The 21,554-nt window shown below is 42.7% G+C and overlaps 2 protein-coding genes across 20 annotated transcripts in view; one reads left to right on the forward strand and one right to left on the reverse strand.

Annotated features, from left to right (window-relative positions):
• The window catches only part of LOC142014309 (uncharacterized), a 215,985-nt gene that overhangs the window by 176,486 nt on the left and 17,945 nt on the right, over window positions 1-21,554 (forward strand). The window lies entirely within an intron of this gene.
• The window catches only part of NRXN3 (neurexin 3), a 1,384,038-nt gene continuing 1,374,429 nt past the window's right edge, over window positions 11,946-21,554 (reverse strand). For 15 of the 19 annotated variants that reach the window (XM_074996675.1, XM_074996673.1, XM_074996688.1 and 12 more), the window contains one exon: window positions 11,946-12,247. In XM_074996675.1, coding sequence (XP_074852776.1) covers window positions 11,946-12,247 — 302 coding nt within the window. Of the gene's footprint in view, window positions 12,872-21,554 lie in introns of all 19 variants that reach the window. The other 4 variants (XM_074996672.1, XM_074996671.1, XM_074996676.1 and 1 more) reach the window with 2 other exon arrangements.

Raw genomic sequence — 21,554 nt, forward strand, 5'->3', positions numbered from 1 at the left:
ATAGAAAAAAAAGTAAATGGTGTGGTTTGTGACAGAGAGTCACAGAGAAGGAGATGCACACACAGGGAAATAAGCTTCTTTCTGTATTTTAATGTGAATGAGTAAACAGCCCTAATAATAAATCTCCAAGGCATTTGATCCCAATAAACCATGTTAATCCTTAGGGCTATTCTGGCAGTGAGAGATAACCGCACAGACGCTGAAATGTTCTTAGCATCAAACTCACATTTCTGTGTTTATGGTGCATGTCCATTTTCCCCCTTAGAAGAAAATTAATAAATAAATAAACAGAGGGTTTCAAATGCTTCCCCCTGCTGCTGAGCCCAGTCCCTCATCTGCACTGTATGCCAGCTGCTTGCTGTGCTAAGGAGAACTTTTTAATTTGGATTTTATTGTTGGCGGTGAGGGCTGAGGTGAAATTGAACCAGTTACTAACACAAAGGGCTGATTCATCCCCGGTGTGACTCCCACTGTTTGGGTGGCCCTCCACCAGCTGGTAGGGCGGGTGAGACATTGTTGGAACCAGCCAGTCATGTGTGGATGGGCTCTGTGTGAGGGGACGCCCCTCCATCCCTCAAAGCATCTGCCTTGCATGCTTCACAGCTATCAATGCCTCGCCTTCTGCAGGCTGCTTCATCACGCTGCACTGCAGGCAAAGGCGTGTGGCTCAGAAAGGCCACGCCTGTCTTTGACGCAGCGTGAACATTTATGTAATTTGAAACTATTCTTAAAGGTGGCCTTTGGTGCATACGGCTGTGATTGCAGGAGCCAATCAGGGCCAGTTCTAGACTGGACAGCTCTTGTGCATGCTTCCTCTCAACCCTTACATTTCCCCTGGCTCGTCTGTGCCCGTGCTGGGCACCTCCCCAGTTTAACCAACACCCTACAGTCCCAACCAGCAGTACCCCAGCTATTCATGTCGGAGAATCCTGCAACCTTTGAAACGGCGCTATTGGTTGGGAGGTTATGAATTGGAGGTGCTGCCTATGTAAATCCTGGAGCTGACACAATATGGAATTTAGGCCGCTGACATAGGACTTGTAATCCAGAGTTGGTTATCCCCTAACTTTATAACAGGCTGAATCAAAAATGCTACGGCCAAGTTTTGGGCTGCCCCAAATCTGGACATAGATGATTGCCTCCTTTTATAATCCACCTGCCTCACACTTATTTGCACAAGGAAGTTAAAGCCTAGCGGGCACACTTCATAAACCAAAGGTAGGTAGACTAGATGAACGCATGGTCCTCCTCAACTGCCATTATCTGGGAAAAGAAGGGAGCAAGTTACATTCAAAACAGCTGTCACCTTAGGGATAAGGTGCCAGCTAGGAAAAGCTGACGATGCATACTCAAGTAACACTGAGTTGGATTCTGTCTTAGCGGCTCATGGGTGTTCATTCATCTCGGCATACCAGCATCACCCACATAAATTGGTAGTTGCTACTCAGTAGAATCCCAAAGGCCTGACTAATAGAGGTTGCATCAATGCCCTAAAGGAGAGCAGAGGGTCTACCGTGTCTCAGCTGAGAGGCATGGTCAGACTGCAGGTCAGGACTGACTATTCATTGATAAACTTGAATTCAGACTCCAGGCCTGAAAGAGCAGCAGTTTCCAAACAGGTGTTCTGTGACTGCTCCGCGTGGGCTATTGACAGCATGACTCCTGATGAGTGGCTGGAAGCACCACCTACTCAATGGCTGTTCCTGGGCAGAGGTTGCAGAACCTTCTACACAGAAGGGCAAGAGAGAAAATGAGGAATTGGTTGATTAGCTAAAACATGTTTTTATTAACGGTCCCGGCCTTATACCCTTAATCTTTGTTGCTTTGGAGCATATGATAGCAAGACTCAAAGCATAAAGGCGGCTAATACTTTTGCTGCTATGTTCAGCGCCCCATGAACCTGCCACACCCATGGAGCTGCTGGCAAGTCCTGAAGCACTGGCCCCAGCTTAAAATCAATGGCAAAACTCACATGGAATTCAGTAGTAGAGGGCCAGGCACTAATGGGTCATTGCCAGTGGACTGTTAGCTGTTCTTGATACAGGAACTGTATTCAGCCTGTGCACAAATAGTGCATTCATTAGCATAACAGGTGGCTTATGCCCAGAACATAGCTGGCCATTGCAGTGCTGGATACCTGTTACCTAAGTGTGTTGTAGCTGGAGCAATCAGCAGTAGGCAAAGGGAGGAAGCAAAACTTGCAGTTACATTGAGTGAGCCGCATGAAATCAGTCAGTCCCTGTGTATGCCCACAGGCAATAGCTGTGTATGTTTTGCAGCACTCATCACTTTAATACTGACACCTGAGGAGCTCAGAACGAACCAGGCGAACTCCTCCCCGCCCCGCCCCGCCCCGGCCTCCCCAGTCTCATAAGAGCATTTAGTTGGCCAGCAGCTGCAGCCTGGCTCACTTGACTCTCAGCTCTTACTTTCATTGAGTCTTTGAGTAGCTAGAAACATCTGTCTGTATGTTCTCGCAATCCTTACGCCACTAGCTACAATCTTCAAACCCATCTTTTAATGCCTCAGTGGTATTTGTGTAAGCACTTCACCGCATGGTGGTGACTAGGCAGCCTGACTACTGCCGGAACAGCTGGAGCTAGGAGTGGGGCTTTGGAGAGGATGATAAGAGCCAGGCAAGGTTCCTCCCATGCTCCCGCTCAGGCATGGATATTGCGTGACTCCCGTGTTTGGGCAGGCTGGGTGTGAGCGCTAAGACTTCCCTAGAACTGGTGGGGTTAGCACCCAGACAATGGGCCTGACCCTGCTCCTCCTCAAAGCCACCCTCCCATTTGGCCTTCTCCACCCAAGGTCCTGCCCATGCATCACTCTTACTCCATCCCCAACCCCTTCGCCTGAGGAACTGCCCACTGCACACACCATTTCTCCCCTTCCCACAAGGCCCACTACTTGTCACACGTGCTGCTTCATTCCCCAGCCCACCCCCACAAGGCCACTTCCCCCGTGCCCCACCTGCTGCCTGCATGGCTCTGCCCCAAGAAGCAGGTGGGAGGAGTTGGGGGTGGGGAACAAAGCAAGGGGCAGCCCCTATGGCGGGAGTGGGGTGGAGGAAGAGCTGGAGTGGGGGTGGGAAGCGGAGCAGCATGGGTGGAACCCTGAGGGGAGAAGACAACTGAAGGGAAGCCTTGGGGTGGAGCACAGTCATGGCTGTGGCCCAGTTGCCCTTTCAGCAGGAGAGCTCCAAAGACAGCAGGCCAGTGGGCCTCCACAGAGAGGTGCACCACACCCTATTTGGGGAGGCATCACTTCCCTGACCTCCTATACCAGGGGTAGGCAAAATATGGCCCTTGGGTCTGATCCAGCCCACCATTGCCACCGGATCTGTCCTGCAGCCCAGCAGGAGCCTTGAGCAATGAGCTGCTGCTCAGAGCAGCTGCCTGTGAAAGCCACATGCATGTCTGAAAGCTGTGAGCATCTTTGCATGCAGTTTCCCCAACCCCAGCACAATCTTGCTGAGCCCATTGGCTGGTTTGCCAAGACGGGCAGTGCACAAAGTGGTTTGCTCAGGGGTCTTGGCTCAATGCGATTTTGTTGACCCCAGCTCAGTGACAGAATAGTGGTTGTGCAGTAAATGAGGCTATAGCCCTTTGACAGGCTATATCATTATAGTCCCCACTTTCATAAGATCATGCTAAATTTTGTGCAAAGCATGCTATATAAAATATCATTTGGAAGCGCATAAGCTGCTGACTGTTTTTGGTCTGGTGAACTTTATTTAGCAACATTTCAAGTTAACGTATAGGCTTTTACGATCTAACGTGTTTCAGAGTGAGAAAAGCAAGCACAACCTAGTTTTCAGACACAAACACACACTAGCATTCCAGTCGAGTTAATTACCCATCACCTGCTTAGCCATTCTCTGAGAGGATGCCAATATGAGCAAGAAATTTGCATTCAGCACAAGTCTGGTTCAAATCTCATGCTCACAAGAGGATGTTTATGACCAAAGATGTTTCTCGCACACAACATTGAATTTTTAACAAGGAGAGAAAAACAGTTGCCGTCACTCACTTCACCTTCATCTCTGCTCATGCTACTGGTGATATGAAAAGAACTGAAACTGTGAGGGATTCCTGGCTGGGAAACTTTGCAACCAGCACAGGTTGCTGTAAACTTATGGGGAGAGAAATCATTTTGCTTTTAACTTCACTTAGCTTGTTAAGTTAGCCATTTAACTTACCTGTGAGCTCTTTTGAAACCAAGCCTGACCCTTAGGCCTCATTACTTGTCATCTGCACTCTTTCTTGGCTTTCTGTGGTTAATAAACTTATTTCATTATTTATTTAACCTGTGTGTTTCGCTTAAAGTGTGTGGGGTCCTTCATTTGGGACAAAATGGCTGGTACATCGTATTTTCCACGAATGAAAGGATGGACTTTGTATGAACATGCGTTGTTCAGCAGGGTACTGGGCAACACAAGACACATTTCCGAGGGAAAGTCTGGTACTAGACCGTCTGCTGGGGTGGTTGTTAGTGGCACTCAATACTAAATGTTTCATGCTGGAGGCTGTGTATTAGCAGGCCAGTACTGATGGGTCACTAATAAAATGGTGTAAAAGTCATCCTTGGCTGGAGAACTGAGGCAACACAGCTATTCAGCAGGCCAGACTGTACCCTGGGGAACATCACCATCCTGTACTCAAAAGCTAGAAAGTGGCCACTAATAGCGTGTGTGTGTGTGTGTGTGTGTGTGATTTCCTGGGCGCCCAGCTTCAGGCATGTGAAGCCCGATTGCTAGAGTTGTTGAGCATTCCCAACATCAGTGGTTGGCACTGTGGATAGGCCTTCAGCTCTAGCTTTAACGTCGTAAACTCTGGAGGCATGAGTGTAGGGCAAGGAGTGAACGGTGTCTCATGCTGCTGCTAAGTCTATGGCTGGCCTCAGGTACTTTTGTCTCAGCTTCCCATCTGTCAAAGGGTGATGATGTTTGTTTGTTTTTTAAATCTGATGTGGCTTTGTGGCCCTACATTAACGTTAGGGCGGGGGTGGGGGGGGGGGGACTGGCAACCTTCATTCTGGCATGTTTTAACTTTTATGGCTGACAAAACGGCATGTGTTTTCTAACATATTTGGATGCACCCTGAAATTAGTTTAGAGACTCTGTGTGTGTGTGTGTGTGTGTGTGTGAAGTGTGCCTTCCACACGCTATCTCGTCTTCCCATTACATTAAAATAATCATAAAGTTATTATTCCTTTCAGAATGTGAGTGCTTCTGGCTTATCTTTCCCCTCATCCTTTTCTCCCTGACAAAGGCCTGTTGTTACTCCAGTTTCTATGATGACGCTAACGTACTGCTCTGAACCATGTCACTGAAAATGGTACATAACTTTACATATGGCAAAGTGGGGTCTCCAAGAGGAAGGCTTCCCCTTGGAAATTGAAGGACTATGACATTGGTGCTAAACTGTGCTTTATCAAATGAGACACAGAGGAAATAGGTACAAAGGCCACAGACAACCCCAAAAGCTCTCATCCCCCCCCCCCAATGAAAGAGCTGGTTTGTTAAGAAACGGGGAACCCATTTCTCTAATGTCACTTTCCCAACAGCAAGTCCACAGCAGCTGCTATGGCCTTCGGGCATCAGTAACTGCTTTAGTCCTCTGCTCTTCCGCTCTACCAGCATAAGGACCATTTGTGAGGGCATGACAACCCTGGACGTCCTTGAAAGGTTCCAAGCCTTGCTCCACAGACTGAGTACAGCACTACTCTGCTGCTGCTTTTTCATTGGCTCAGTCTAGCTTAGCCTAGTGAGTAATATTTCTAAAACACCCTAAGGAAAGCATTTGCCCCCCCACCCATGAGAACTTTGCAGCTGATTTTGTATTTGCGTGGTGAAATAAACATCATTTGAGTGTGTTAATGGAGAAGGCACTCAAAGTGGTCGACTATGCTGCTAATGCTTTATGTATACTGTCGAGTAGTGTAAATAAGAATAAAACCTGAAGCCTTTTTAATCTGGTGTAAAAAAAAAACAAACTGTGTGAGTGAAAGGAGTCATGGCCTCTACTGCTACATAATTTATTGTAGGAAAGGCTGAAGAGTGGAAACGGTGTAAATGGCCTGAACAAAAATTACTAAGCTGTTAAAAATTGTAGATTTAGAGCCTTGATCCAATCAGCTATACTATAGCTATAAATAGCCTGGGCTAAATTCTAAGCCATTTACACAGGCTGTTTGCAGTGGCATGGCTATTCTACCTGCAAATATAAGAAAGCCTACAGAAATATAATATAAGAGGCTCTACAGAAAAGCTGCTGCTGATAGAAAGCCGACATAAATAGACTCCCACGGCAAGGAGGAAGAACAGAACATGTTGGGACAGACTACACTAAGGTAAACATACAAGCTGCTCGAGGAAAGCACAGAAGACTGATTTTTCCACATGAAAGACTTTCAGGACACATGCATTTTTGGGGGAAAAGGAGAGACAGTTGCAGCTCTCAAGGAGTTTATTATGTGAGGAAAAGTGCAACAAACAAGGGCGAGGCACAGCTATTTGCTTTTAGGCATAATCAGATGGCACACGTGAGTGCAATATTACCATCACCATCCCCTTGTATCTGTGCTGCCCACAACCTAGCAGGATTTCATGCATTCTTGCTGAGCAGCAGGCAGGCATCAAGGTGTCCTGTGTAGGGAATTGCTCTCTGACATGGACTCTCTAGGCCACTGTTCTGCTTCCCCTCTTGCTGCCCCTTCCCAAGCAGCAATAGAGAAGCCAACGCTGCCTCAGAGGTGGTGGGAAGATGTGCATGAGGTGAGCCCTCGCTTTGCTGCATCAGTAGGCCTGTCCCTCCCCAGTTCACCCTGGGCAAAATGAGAGGCAGAAACTTGCTGCAGTGTGTGAGACATGTCACCGCACTGGAGGAGCCACACAAACCATGTCAAGCATGGCCGTTATAAAGGATGTGGGCCCAACCCACAGGCGAGGAGCTCTGTGGAGCTACAGCTTCACGAGCTGCTGGTCTTGCTGAGACAGATCATGCCCCAGGGTCAACAGCTCAGGGATTTAATGCAATTGGTGTACTGGAGCCACCTGTGTGTGATTTCTTCTTCTTTTTTTTTTTTTTTTGAGGGCCCAAGGTGGAGTGTGGGGGAAATTCTGACTGGCTGTTTTCCACACAGCTTCAACTCCTGAGGTCGACAATCTGTGCAGGAAGCAAGCGTAGTGCCCCTTCCCCTGACAGATAACCTTTTTGGCTGTGAGAAAAGAGGAAGCAGCCCATACGATTTTCGTACCTGGTGAGGCGGGAGTGGACAGAGTTCAGCAGCTCTGGCTCTCTGTGCTTCTCCCCATCTTTGGGATGGCTCCACTCTCCTTCTCCTCCACTGCTGCTGGGTAATGTGCAACACCAGATGGGGGGAGGGAGGAGGGCCGCCATAGAGCAGCCTCTCCATTATACCCAGCTGGAAGGGAGGAAGCTCTCCTAGAGCTGCTCCACCTGCTCTGCTGGCCTGGGATGGGGGTGAAGAAATTCCACAGGTGCAGAAGCAGAGGTGTGTGGGGAAGGGGGGGTGGGACTTATACGCATGTGGAACAAAGAGGGTTGGGGGAGGAACTGGAGAAGTGGGGTTGATGTAAGGGTGGGGGCACTCTATTCATTCATTTATAGCAGGATCACAAAACTAACTGCTGTCACAGGGTGGTAGCCAACATTGTACTTCTCACTACCGTGCCACCATTAATTGTGACATATGTTGGGAGATGAAAATAAACAGGAGTCAGCGTCAAAACATTTTATTTATTTAAAGTAACTTTAGGACATTTAGGCTAGTCTCATAGGTTTGTTGATGGCGATGAACGTGATTAGGTTTTGAAAGTTTGGGGTTGGCACCACCGCCTTTGTCTTCCTTTAAGTGCAGGCTGTGGGCCTGAGTCTGCTCAGGTATGCCGGTGTAAATCAGGCACAACTCCATTTAAGTCACTGGATTTACACTGCGGTCATGCCTGTGTCAGATTAGCATCCTGGAGACCACCTAGTGCTGCAGAAGACCCTGACTACAGAGTAGTAAATTTTAGTGCTGTAATGTCACATGCTCATTGAAGCCAATGGGCATTTTACCTACATCAAGGATGAGTAAAACTGAGGACTCAATTTTGTTGTCCTATCCCCCAAACCTGAAAGAAGAATCACATTGTGAGAGGGCACTGGGAAAACTTACACTTGGTAAGGTCCCCTTTACGGACTAATTCCAAGATTTTTCTGATGGTGGTGACAGCTACATCTACTGTGGAAGGGACAGCACCCGTGTCACTGACATTTCAAAAGGAAACTAAAAGAGGACAGGGACAGCTAAAGGACAAAATGCCAGCAACTGCCTCCATAACTGACTACACACCTTGTAGGAGCACCATAAAAAGCACAAGCAAAGCTGGGATTGCATGTTGTGATTTACCTTTCCTGCCAGCACAGCCACCCTTCTTTAATCTTGTTTTCATAACACCAACAATGAGTCTCTGGCAATCAAGTTAAGGAGGAGAAATGGCATCAAAGAGCCACCTGAGTGTCTCCAACAACGTGAGGCGCAATCCATATTGGAAGGTTCCCCTCCTGATGCTTAAGCAAGGAAAAACGAGCAGGCACCGATGAGAGCCCCATAATATGGGCCACCAGTCGAATGAGCACGAAGACTGAATAAAAACGACAAAGGACCATTTGCAGGTGGAATCTGCCCCTGTTGGGACCTTTGGTTCCAGAACTCTACCTCTTTGAGGTCAATGTCTGCATTCAGTATATGCCAGTAAAAGAGAATGAATTACAAACTCTGCAGGCTTCTTGCTGTTAGGGAAGGAGCCATCACATCTCCACAACACCATCTGCACCAGAAATTTACCAGTACCTTTGGGTTTTTAAGTACTGTGACCAGTGGACCCACAAGTCTCTGTGGACCCCAGAAGGAGCAGAGCCTAGGCTGGGAGGGGCAGAGACTCAGACAGTCAACACTTAGCGCCACTCAGAGCGAGGTGCTGCCAGTCCCCTTCAGAGCTGTGTGGAGCAGCAAAGCAGCACTGCTGTAGTCTTTCACAGGGGCCTGGAGTTCCAGCTTCCGCTGCTGCCAAAATAGCATTGGTGGCAGTTGGAAGTCTGGGCCTCTGTGAAACACTGGGCTCCTGTACACCTGGCCCCTTTGCCCGCCTCCACTTTTCCCACCTCCATTCCCCCACCAGTGAGCCTTACCGTTGACTTCAACTGGATTATTTATTTGACTCAGGGCTACTCACATGAATGAAGGTTGGCTGGCCCCTCCCAATATTCTTCACATGACACTAATTTTCTGTAGGTGAGACGAGCATGGCTATAGCAAAGTAGAGTGCCTCTTCTGAATCCTTTTTGAAAGAAACAGACAGCAACATCCAGGATTTGGGAAGAACATTTTATTGCTAAGCATATCCTTGAACAAAAACGCAAATAAGAAAAAGAAGGAAAGAAAGAAAGGGAAAAAAAGCAGTAACATCACAATAATTCAAATAAATATCCTTAAGGTTCTCTGCATAAAACAACTGGGTTATGGTAGAAGCTCACATACAGAAATGCACATGTTCCCAAAAAACTGTTCAATAGAAACTTACACAAAAAAGTAACAGAAAAGAATGTGATTTTTTTTCTTTAAAAAAGAGGGGGGAGGGTTAAAAAAAAAGAAAGAAAGAAAGAAAGCAAGAAATCATTTCACAAGACTCCAAAAACAGCAATCTTTTACAGACACTGAGAAATAATCAACTTCTGATAGGCTCGGCCAGTTAAGTTGTTTAAAATCGTGCTTTCGCACCTTTTTAAAACCTGTCTTTTCTTCTTTTCAGTATTTAAAAGCAAAACAAATTAAAAAAAAACCCATCCAAGAAACCACCATCACACACGCTGAAAGCCTTCTCTCTAAACATTTGAGAGGGCTGCATTTTGTTTTGTTCCCAGGTGCGTGTGTGTGCATTTGATGACACTTTTCTTCAAAATCAAATATTCATGCGAATTATAAATACCAGCAAGAGTAGATTTCTAAACCTAAACAGCTGATTAGTTTTCATCTGTACACAAAGTAATTGTACATTTCCTATACTCCAGTCCTCAATTCATTTTGTTTTTTGATTTTTGTTTCTCTCCCTCTCTTTTGGTTCTTTTGTACATGATAGTCATGATCCTGAAACCAGCTGGTTATTGTTCTGTACAGTAAATTACTCCCTTTCACATAATTGGGGAAAAATAAAAACCATTCAAGCTTAATTAAATCAACTCAAACAAACAAAAATTCCCAGTTTAACCATAAAACATTATATACATCAGGGTACTCTAGAAATTACACTAGCAAAAAAAGTAGTAAAATATGTAAACAAAATCTGAATTTTTTAAATCGTTTTTGACACAGGTAACTGTGACAAAACTAAAACACACACACACACACACACACACTCTTCACATTTTTATGGTTTGCTTTTTGTTGGTATTTTTAATTTTTTTTCTCTCAAAACAACATTTTCATTCCATGTAAACACCTTAATAGAGTTTCTGATCCAGTCGTTCCATCAAACATATGGTGATAAATATATCTGTATATATATTTATATATATAATACTATTATTATCCCCTTTTATTGTTTTTGTGTCACAGCAGCTTTATTAATTTCTTTGCTTTTATATAAAAGATGGATTAAAGGGAGAATAGGGCAAATGGTAAGACAGAGATAGTCAGAAATGTCAAGTTACAAAATTAAAATTTTACATATGAAAAAACATGTGCATGTCAAAAAAAAAAGAACCCTATGAATTTTGCACTTGTTCACAGCATGTGTTTGGCTTGGATGACATTATGGTTCTTGTCAAAATCTGAACTACAATATTGTCTTTGAGTTCTCTTTATTCAACTGATTTATTATTATTTTTTGCATGCATTGCAATCAATCATAGAACCAGAACCCAAAGAAAAGGCTCCTTTAGTTTAGCATTATATATCTAGCTCAGAGTGGCTGACCATTTTTATTTTGCTTTTTTTCCCTCTTTAATCATAATTTGGCTGTGCTAATGCATATTCAATGACATTGTCAAATAAAACCAAAAGCTTCATCAAAGCAGTCTGAAAACTATCTATTCATAAGTTCAGTTGCAAATACTGGAGCCAGATCTAAGAGGACCAGTTTTCCATGGGAATCATCTTCATCATCGCCTACTGAACACTTTCACTGTGCTATTAGCCAAGAGCTTACTGCAGACGATGGATTTTACAGACAACACAACCAATGTAGGGTGAACACCATGGGTAGCTTTTGAGTTCATATATGGCGATAGTCTTTATTTATTAGGTGGGTCCCCCCCATTTCTTCTTGAATCATGTCCTGGTTCATTCTCGTCTCCCCTTTACCACCACCCACCCAAAACAGGAAAAAAACCAAACAAAACCAAACAAGCCCCAAAACCATTTATCCCTCCCCCGACTTAGATGTCAAAAATTATACGTACACTGGCCATGGCCAGACCAGTTTGTTTGATTTTTTGTTTGTTTGTTTAAAATGTTTATGCATTTTTCTTTTTCTTTCTTTCTTTTTTTTTTAAATAAGCAAACTGAAAAATTATTGATACAGTCAAAGATCACGAACATCATTAAGACTCACTTGGAGATATGAAACAAGTAAGCCATGAAATCTTCTACCTTTTGCAGAAAGTTCAGCGAAGAGGAGATATGGAGGCTTCCAAGTCCACCAGCATGGTAGAGCTGTGTGTGCCATCTCCAGAATGCTAAGTGTGCTTTATAATACAATAGGGCAGAGTTTGCTGACTCCAAGTGATGACTGAGACATTAACAGTCACAGCTGAAATTTTTTCACATTTTTTTTCCCACAAACTGTAGCTCCCAATCTCATTAGCTGTAACGACGCTGATTTTTCAGTTAAATCGCGTTAAGTATATATATATATTTATATATAAATAAGTATATTTTTACACATAATACTCTTTGTCCTTGTTTTTCTGTTTCTTGTGGCCACTCTTTGTGCTCTGCTGCTTCTCCTTCACAAGCGTGCCATTGCTCTGGGCCGAGTTGCTGATGTAGTTCCGCGTCTCATCCACTTGATAGGACCCCTCGTCCCTGTTCCTGTACTTGTACATGGCGTACAGGAGGATCAGGATGCAGAGGGCAGCAGCAGCCACAATACCGACGACCATCCCCGTTGTGCTGCTCGACTCGCGGACCACCTCTGAGGCCCCCGGAACCCGTCTGATTCCTGGCTCCGTGGGGTTTGCTGTGGGCACATTACGGAACATGGGGGAAGTTATTAGCGGGCTCTTCAGCTTTGTGCTGTCTAGCTCATAGGCAGTGGGCAACGGAAGCAAGACTATGTCAGGCTGGGGTTTGAGCTCACGGTTATTCATTTTGCCAGCAGGCAATTTGGGCACCATCCCAGTCGAGGACGAAGCTGTGGAGCGGATCAGCTCAGGGGACAAAGTCGTGGTAGTAGTCCTACCAGTTTCGGAGACTTTGTTAGGTCTAAAGTCCTTGGATTCCCACTTAGGTGCATGTGCTTTGTAGCCACCTTCGAAGACTGAAGTGGAAAGACTCTTATCTGTTACCAAGGAGAAGGTGGTGTAAAAATCTTCATCATCAGTAGGGGGTAGGTTAGAGTCAAAGGTTTCCCCTGAGCCATACCCAGATATCACCAAGCCATCATCATCACAACCATCGCTGCCTTGGTCCGACAAGCAAGGTAACCCCGCCTCAGAGGTCATGGACAGGGAATCTTTGGTGGTCTCAATAATGGTGAGGAGGGGGCGAAAGGTAGGGGGGAGTGTAATGAAAGGTGCACGAGTAGCAATAGGAGGGATATCTAAAGGGTCTTCTACAAGCAGAGGGATAACTAATTCACCTCCTGGGATTGAAAAGAAAAAAAAAACACAAGATTAGTAAATAATAGTGACAAAGTGCATCATATTCAATTCGCTGAGCTCTGAGGTGGTAGAGGACTTAAGTTATGAAGAAGTGTGTCATGGAAGCAGATTTCCTGCCCCATCCACAGCATCAAAACACTTTTCCAGTGTTCTAGGCAACTTTCTGCCTATCGCTACTAGTAAGACAGGTAAACTGGCCATTTCAGTTCCTTTCTCTTTTATTCTCTGCTAGGTATGTGCAAGGAAGAGAATTTTGAGACCTTAGGACCAAAGGGCCTGGGGACTTGATGATACTCTCAAGTGACTGTGCAGAATTCAAACTCAGCACAGTTTCATTTTCTTAAGTCTACTGCTATAAGGGGAAAAGGATTGTTTAATTGTGGACTTACTCCAAACCTCCATACCGTACTTTGCCCTTGGGCTGGATTTTGCTGAGTAAGTGTGCTCATCTTCCCAGTTTTCTCTCTGAACTTTCTTGTCATTATGTTAGCAATGGTATTCCTTCTCGACATCCAAGTCACAGCAACTTGCAAAGGTTTCCAAGTTCAGCCTTTTCTTTTTGTTTCTCCTGTGTGTGTGTGTGTGCGTGCGTGCATGTGTGTGCTTGTGTGTGTGTGTGAATGGAGTGCTCATGAAAGGAAGAGAGGACGGCTTGGTTGCCATGAGTTGTAGTGCAGGAAGACAAAGAAAGCTCCTCGATGCCTGTTTGTCTTTCTGATCCTCAAGAGCTACTCTAGCCCCTTCTGTCTCCCTCACCCTTCTCCACTCTGCTCATGAACCCTGAGATGCATATATAAGGAGTAGGATGAGTCCAGGTCTCAAAAGGGAGGAGTAATCTCCATTCAGTATTTTCTGGCATTTTTTTCTGTGGTGATCTCAGTGATGAATGATACTTTTTCTCACAAAATCTACTGCTCAGGAATGCCTCTGCTGAGAACAGCCAGCTCCCACTTCTCGCTCTCACCATACCCGAGCTCATTATCCCTGCAATAAGACACCTGCAGTAATTTCTGAACCTGGGTACCTCAGCACTGCTGTGGTGCTTGCAAGAAACGAGCCCTCCCTGAGACTTTTTTTGTTTTATATGGGTATTGGCTTGATTCACACTTTAACTATAATACTACTTTATTTTCAGGCTCTGGAGGCTGTCAGATCATCTGTCTTTTATGTGGGTATGGGAGCACAGTGGATTACACTCATGTACGTTCAGGTCACACAGACTTATGCTTAAGGATAGCATTTTATCTTTTTTTTTTTTTAAATAAGATGTGTTGCCTTTGCATGTACATTTTGCTTTCAGTTATAGCTGTGTTAGGCACTTAAGCAAGCTGGGCTGTATCCTGACATTTTAAGGTAAATCATCCCAAATTCCCATTCCTTTCAATGGGTGTTTTGCCTTAGGAAGGACTAAATCTAAACGGAGGTCCATGTATGTTGATTAATCATTTACATCAGTGCAAACTGAGTGCCTACTTATGTAAAAATGTTACCATTGGTGTGAGTGGGGATTAAGTAGTATTTTTCTTATGCTTTTCACAAGTATAAATTGCAACAGAAAGTGCAAGCAACAGAGAAGCAGACTAAATAAAAAAAACCTCTAGCTTTGACTTAATTAGTGTTATTAATCGTCTTTCACCCAAGTGACAGCTAAAATGACATTAAGGTAAAAAAATCTGCTCTCTGCACTGTGGTACTCTATTCCATTGTCTGCATTTGTTTCACACTGAATTCCATTGATGTCAGTGGAAGTTCTGTGAAACTATCATGTTTCTGATCAGAGACTATGACTGTTGCAGGCTTACCAGCAATTCCAAATTGACTTGAGCATCAGTAATTTTTGATTATCAAATGGTGTTCACTAATGTCTTTAAAATGTACTACCTTCAGTATTTATACTGGATAGAATAGTGCAGTATGGTTACTCGTATCCTTCAGTAGGGGTAAAGTGCTGTTACCACTGAAGTCAATGGAAACCTTAATGTTTAGTGGCACTCCGAAATTAGTCCCAAATCAGAATCCATTATTTTATTTAGCTTCTTAATATACTCGTGGAACAAAACTCGTTCAGATGCAAATGTCAATTTGGAAATGTCTCTTCATTTACTATTCCCAGGTAGTGTTCCTGCCACCTTTGTTACTGAACAAAGAAGGGAAAAGTTGGCTATTATGTGTCTAAAATAAGCCCACAGCATTACTCCAAACTGCATGTGTTCAGTATAAACAAAGGAAAGACAAAAGGCATCATTACTTTGCAGCTTGCCAAACAACTACACTGTGTTTTGTGAACCTATGATTATGGTCTGCTCCTTGTGAAATAACAACAGGAGCTTGTCCTGTTCCTCTGGTTAGTATGGATAATCCACGTTATCACATGGCCTCAGGACAAACATGAACTAGAGCCTTCAGGAAAGGATCATCTAGCCAAAGAAGTTCTATGGACTAGATAAGACTGAATAAAATAATGGAATTTTAAGGCAAATATGAAATAGATCTGTCCGTGGAGTAGGGAATTCAAGTCCCTTAACGTAATTTGAGGTCTGGTGAGTGGCTGATAGCATCCCTTTAAGCGATTTTAAGATCAATTGATCCACCATTATACACTGCATTCATCTGCACTTTTAGTGTGCCATCTGTGACACACAACTGGAGTCAGATGCTTGGCAGTTTTTAATTGCCCATCTAAAGCTTTTGAAGCACCTTTGTTATTAAGAGCTACTATGCTTACAAATGGCTTCAGTTAATCTGCCACCCAATGGGGCACTATTTGGGGCAGCTTTGCTCCCACCAGGAAATACTCTAGTTCACTTTACAGCTCTTTGGACTTGACCTCAAGGAGCTGGAAATATTTAGTTTTTAAAACCAGATGACAAAGCTTTAATTAACAGAACCTCTACTTGCATTAAAAGCAATTCATTTTTCCCAGCATTTTTAACTGCAATTAATAATCAAATATAATGTCATTATAAAATGATTGTGTTTTTCATGAAACATTAAGAAGCACAACAAGGCTATTAGGATTAGTGGGGGTTCCACAAACACAGCTGACAGCAAATATTGTCTCTGTGTACAAAAGTAGCTCAGAAGGAAGACAGTGAGCTGAATTCAGAGGTGCGGCTAGCAGAGTTTGAGTTTTAGCAGGCATTTCAGAGGTGGTATAAACTTATGTGATTGCAGGACTGAGACAACTTAGACTTTCTCACTTCAATCTTACTTCTGAATTTTGCCCTGTGTTTCTGGTGAACTATAGCATGTGTGCAAGCAACACCCAAAGACTAACAATACAATTAAGGGCCCTTCTGGGGATTCACAGATTTCAGACGAATCATCTTCCTAACAAGGAATACACTGGTCATAGTGGCTGAGACATTGTGGCTCTTGGAATTCATGGTTTGGTTTGGTTTTTGGACTGGGGAGTGGAATGTTCTTTCATTTGCACTAAAATTGGCTGGTGCTTCCTATGGGGTGTGCCAACAATAACACAGCGAGGTAGGTGTATTTAGGTATGCTGCTTAATGATATGCACATGTTGACCCTAGAAATCTCTGCCTACCGCTAAGAGTTGAAATAGTCTCATTCACTTGCCCTGTAGCACAGACCCTGAAAGTTCAGATCTTTCTCTACATAGTCAGTGCCCACTTTATTGACCAAAAATATGTACAGCACCACAAGAAGTACAGAAGCAACAAGGGGTCCTGCGGCACCTTATAGACTAACAGAAATTTATGAGCATAAGCTTTCGTGGGCAAAGACCCAATTCATCAGCTGCATTTCTGTTAGTCTATAAGGTGCCACAGGACCCCTTGTTGCTTTTGCAGATCCAGACTAACACGGCTACCCCTCTGATACTTGACACCATGCAAAGAAGTACAGAGAAACAAACTACTGTTTTGTCAAGTAGCTGAAGGGGGATGCAGTCATCTGTCTCTCATTGAATAAATGGTCAGGATTAACATCCGTTAATTACTTGTTTCAAAAGTAATTTCTTAGTGAAAAGACTTACATTACTACTAAGTATCTGTGGACCAATTCTTGAAGTCATTCATGATTTGGTCTAGTGTTACTGAGTTGTATAGCAAACTCTTAGAAAACAGACAGTGCTGGATGTTTTTTAAGTGGGAATTTTACTGTACGATTGAGACTCAGCTGCAGAGACATAAGATGTTTGTTTCTGGCTGCTAATGCTGTGTTTAGAAAGCAAGCATCAGTTAATAGTGCTGGTGGATGAGCCACGGATTCAGATCCTGTTTTTAGAATTCAATGCATCTTAAGAAAATAGCAGAGCCTTTTCTATTTGCAGTCTTGCCCACTGCCCTTGTCCTCTCTCCCCAGAGGATGGGTGCTCCTTGAAGAAGGCCATACAACTGAGATGGCTTGCCTTGATACCACAGTGCTGAAAGATGAAATACAAAGGAATAGATAATATGGCTTCCTCTGCTGTGGTAGGGATGCAGAACACATGCCCAAATGGTGGGGAATAAAATGGAAAAGAACAACAGGAGTGCCAAGAGGATTGAGTTTTATGTGGTATGAAGCCCCAACCCAATCCAACATTTCCATCCAAGGGCTTCGTTTGGATTTTTTCTTTCTTGAGACAAGAATGGTGTGTATTCCTTAAAGATAGCATTTCAAACCTGGACCTTATACTTTTTTGAGAGGGTTGTGCTTTCCTTTAAACTAGTAAGACCACTGGGGATATAAAAAGTCTACTTTAGCCTTGAAGGCTGCCCTGCTTTCTTCCTTTATGAGTGCTTTATAGATATATAATTCATACCGTTGGGGTGGATCTACAGTAAGGGCTCTCTGTCACTGGGAAAGATGGAGTATAAAAATTTAATAGACGCCTTCTGAACTGTGAGGATGTTGTGGGTCAGTCAAGATGTAGAGGGCACCAAGCCTCACTCACCAAATTCAGCCGCCTCCAGTTCTCATTTTTCTGGCTAATCCTGTTTCACTGGAGTCTCAGGCATCAGAGAGGCAGCACAAAAAGTGCAGGCACTCAAAGAATCCTGAAAGATTTAACATCTAACACTCACAATGAATATAAAGGGACACAACACGGTCTCCTCCAGATGTTGCTGAAAATCTTTAAGATGTCATCTGAAAAGCCCAGCACAGCATATTCACGTCCTCAGGTATTGAAATTCTACCTCTGAAGTCCCTCATTTACATTTGATTCTTAATTTCTTGCTCTAAAATTCAACTCCATTTTCAGACTGAAACATCCTGCTGTGGAAAATAAACCCTTTCCTGCAACCCCCCATATATGCAAGCTGGGTGCCAAGAAAGTCTCATTAAGTCACTGAGTTTTTAAATACTTCTCAAGGTTTGGTCTTCTGTGAGTTTTCTGAGTGTGAAGAGGGAAAATATTCAGATCACAGTTCTTCAGTCACAGGAAATCCAATGTTAATACGAAATCTAGTAGATGAGCATTTTTAATATTCTCTCACCTCTTTCCAACCTCATTGAATTGAAACTGACTGTCAGTAACACAAGGCCAACCACCACTTCCACAATGGGGGGTGTCTCAGTCTTCTGCCTCAATTATCTGACTATCTTACAAAGTGCCATTTGTTCTCAATGTGCCTAGCCAAACCCCTAGTTATGGGACTGGATTTAGTTTAACCAGATTACTTTTAAAATATGAGACCTCACAAGACCCCTTCAACAGGAATTTCTAACAAAATATGTTTCCTAATGGCAAATAGCAAAAGCTAAATTAAAAGCTCAAATTGGATCACACTGAAGTCAATGTGAAAACTCCCACTGGGGTTTCAAAGTTGATTCCTAAAGACTATTCGTACTTAGAAATACACCTTAATGATTCCAAGCCCTGGGTTTTGATAACTAGGGATAAAAGATCTATTTTGGATGATAGAACTGATTTTGCTTTTACCAGACAGCGTAAGAATTGGATGCAATGGATCTTAATTTAGTACAAAGTTTACCATTGGGAGTGTGTGTTGTTGCTCTAAGTTGTTTTGCCTCAGCTAATACCAGAGTCAGTGTGGCCTGTAGTGGGGAAATTCCCCAGGAAAAGGAACATATTGGCATTAAAGATATAATCACAGCCAGGAGATAGTTGCAATCTTATGAGAGGGCTGCTTCTCATTATGTTTCCTGCCTGAGTTTTGAATGAAAATTGTTTATTTAAGCATTCAGACTTTGAACTGCTTCTCTGAACTAAAAAGAAGCTTAATCAAACTCTTTGGAGTTTATCCCATCACTGTTTTAAACTTACTTGATTCACCAACCATAATGACAACCTGCTAGTCAACCTAATTATCCATTCCATTTACAGCACCAGCTCTTCGGGGAACTCTCGGCTGAGCATGAGTTATTGGCTATGTATTTAGCAGCATGCTATCATGCTAGCATTTTAAAAGTCTACCTGCCCTAAAGGAAAGAGATCTTTTTTTGTATTTGCCAGGAACTCAGCGTAATCCAGTTTAATTCATGCTCCAGGGAAGGAACTCCCCAAGAGAGATGGGCAATTTTTAAAAGTCCATGACAATCAAATGTTGGGAGAGGAAGGGAACCAGAAAATACTACACTGCTGGAAGAGATTAGCAGTCATGAGGGTAGGATCATCTTGGTTGATGGGTTTGCATTGTAACAGTACACTTGAGAGTATCTTTTTTGACTGTGGCAGAAGCAAGAGGATTACAAAATGCCTCTGGAGGATTGAGTGGGGGGAACTGGAGATCAGAGCAAGGAGGCTATTGCCAAATGGGTACCAGTGTGTTAAAAGAAACTTCCCTTGTTTTCTCCTATATTATAGTCTACGCACCAGGCTACAGCAACTTTACATATGAGTGAAAAATCTTGGCATTACCGCTGGTTCTTTCTGTGGGAAGCAAAAGGGACCAGGGAGAGAACTGAGAGTGGGAGTGAATTACCCCACGTTTCTTCACCCCCGCCTATGAAGAGTAGTACAGTCACGTAATCAGCAATATAGAGATAGCATGTAACATAACAGCACATACCAAAACAAACATATCCAAAATTAAAAGACATTTATGCGTCCCCCCCCACAAAACCAAACCACACACTAGAAAATAAAAATTACACATCAAAACTAAGGTCATGAAAAGAAAAGAAAACAACAGGTCATTCGCTTTACTAGGGAAAAAAAAAGATAAAACCCCATAAAACTGAAAAAATACAGAAGAACAAAAATTCAGTTGCTTTTTTTTTTAAAAAAATACTCAAAATATAGATAAAATTAGCCAGAAGAAAGCATACCACATTGATTTCATATAGTCAACTTACATCAACAAATTGCCCGCATGTTTTTTGGCATGAAAGAAAAATTTACAAAAGAAAGTTGTGTAAGAATGCTCTTGGACAAGTAGAATTGCCACATTCTCGTAACTTGCTTTTTGTGTTTTGTTGTAGTTTGTTAAAAACTTTTTAAAGTAAATAGTTGCTATTTTTAAATATAATTATTTTACGACAAAGGGTGATACAGGGAGGCAACAACACATACATCCACACCACATAACATGAAAAGAAAAAAATCTTGCACCTTAACAAATTTGAACTTTTTTCTGTTTTTTTTTTTTTTTGGTTACAAATTATATGTTTGATTTGTGTAAAATGTTTCACATAGTACAATTGGAAAAAAAAACTGTACATTTAGAATTTTTTTTGTTTATGTATCCACAGATCTAATGCTTTTTGAGAATCAAGCTTTTTTTTTTTTTTGTCTTTTTGGTCAATTCAATATATATTTTTAAAAACATTTTCTCTTTTTTTCTAGAATTTTTTTGTGTGTTTTAAGGAATGAATGACGGCACATAAAATTTTAACAATGCTAAAGAAAGGGTGGGGTAGGGGATTTACGGGGAGAAAAAAGATGCCTAGGGTAGATGGGGTGGGAGTGTAAAATCTATGAGTGTATTACACAGGAGATGAAGATGATGGGAGTGAATGTGTAAGTCAGTTGCCATGTCCATGTAAGGGCGGTACGGAGTGATCTAGCAGCATTAGAGCTTCTGGCTGTAAGGAAGGGATGGGCAATATACAAAAACAAATGAGCATATTCATGCCCATCAACAAAAAGAAAGAACAGAACTCTAACATTGACAATCTCACAAACCCTAAGCTGCAACTTCTTCAACATGCAAATTACAAAAAATTAATTTCATTAAAGATTCTCAAATTATAAAAACAGTTAAAGCTTTTTTCTACTAAAATAGCAGTAAAATACATAAACTGATAATAATAATAATAGTAATAGAGATTAAAAACAAAAACCCCAAGAAAACTAGTTTTATGCAATGGGATTAGAACAACTTCAACTGCAGCTTTGACCAGCCTCATGTCATAATGAAGTTGATATCAGTGCTCAAAGGAACTGGAGACATTAGTTGCTTCAGTGAATGAAACCTTTATTTTAAATGCCAGGGGCACTTTGGTATCCCCTCCCCCTGAATTGGACAGTTTTAAATTCAGATTCTTTAGACCTGTGGTCTGGAAAGTATGGGGGTAGGATCTGCAGGTGAAGTAGTTCTTTTTTTAAAGAGGGGAGTAAGGGGAAAACTTGCAGAAAACAATTCATAACTTTTGGTTTTTTGTTGTCATTCGAGTGGAACAACCCAAATCTAAGATAGAAATCCAACCATTGAAAAGAAACACATCAAAATATAGATCTGTAGAGATACA

This window comes from Carettochelys insculpta, chromosome 6 (assembly GCF_033958435.1).
Source record: "Carettochelys insculpta isolate YL-2023 chromosome 6, ASM3395843v1, whole genome shotgun sequence".
NCBI lineage: Eukaryota > Metazoa > Chordata > Testudines > Carettochelyidae > Carettochelys > Carettochelys insculpta.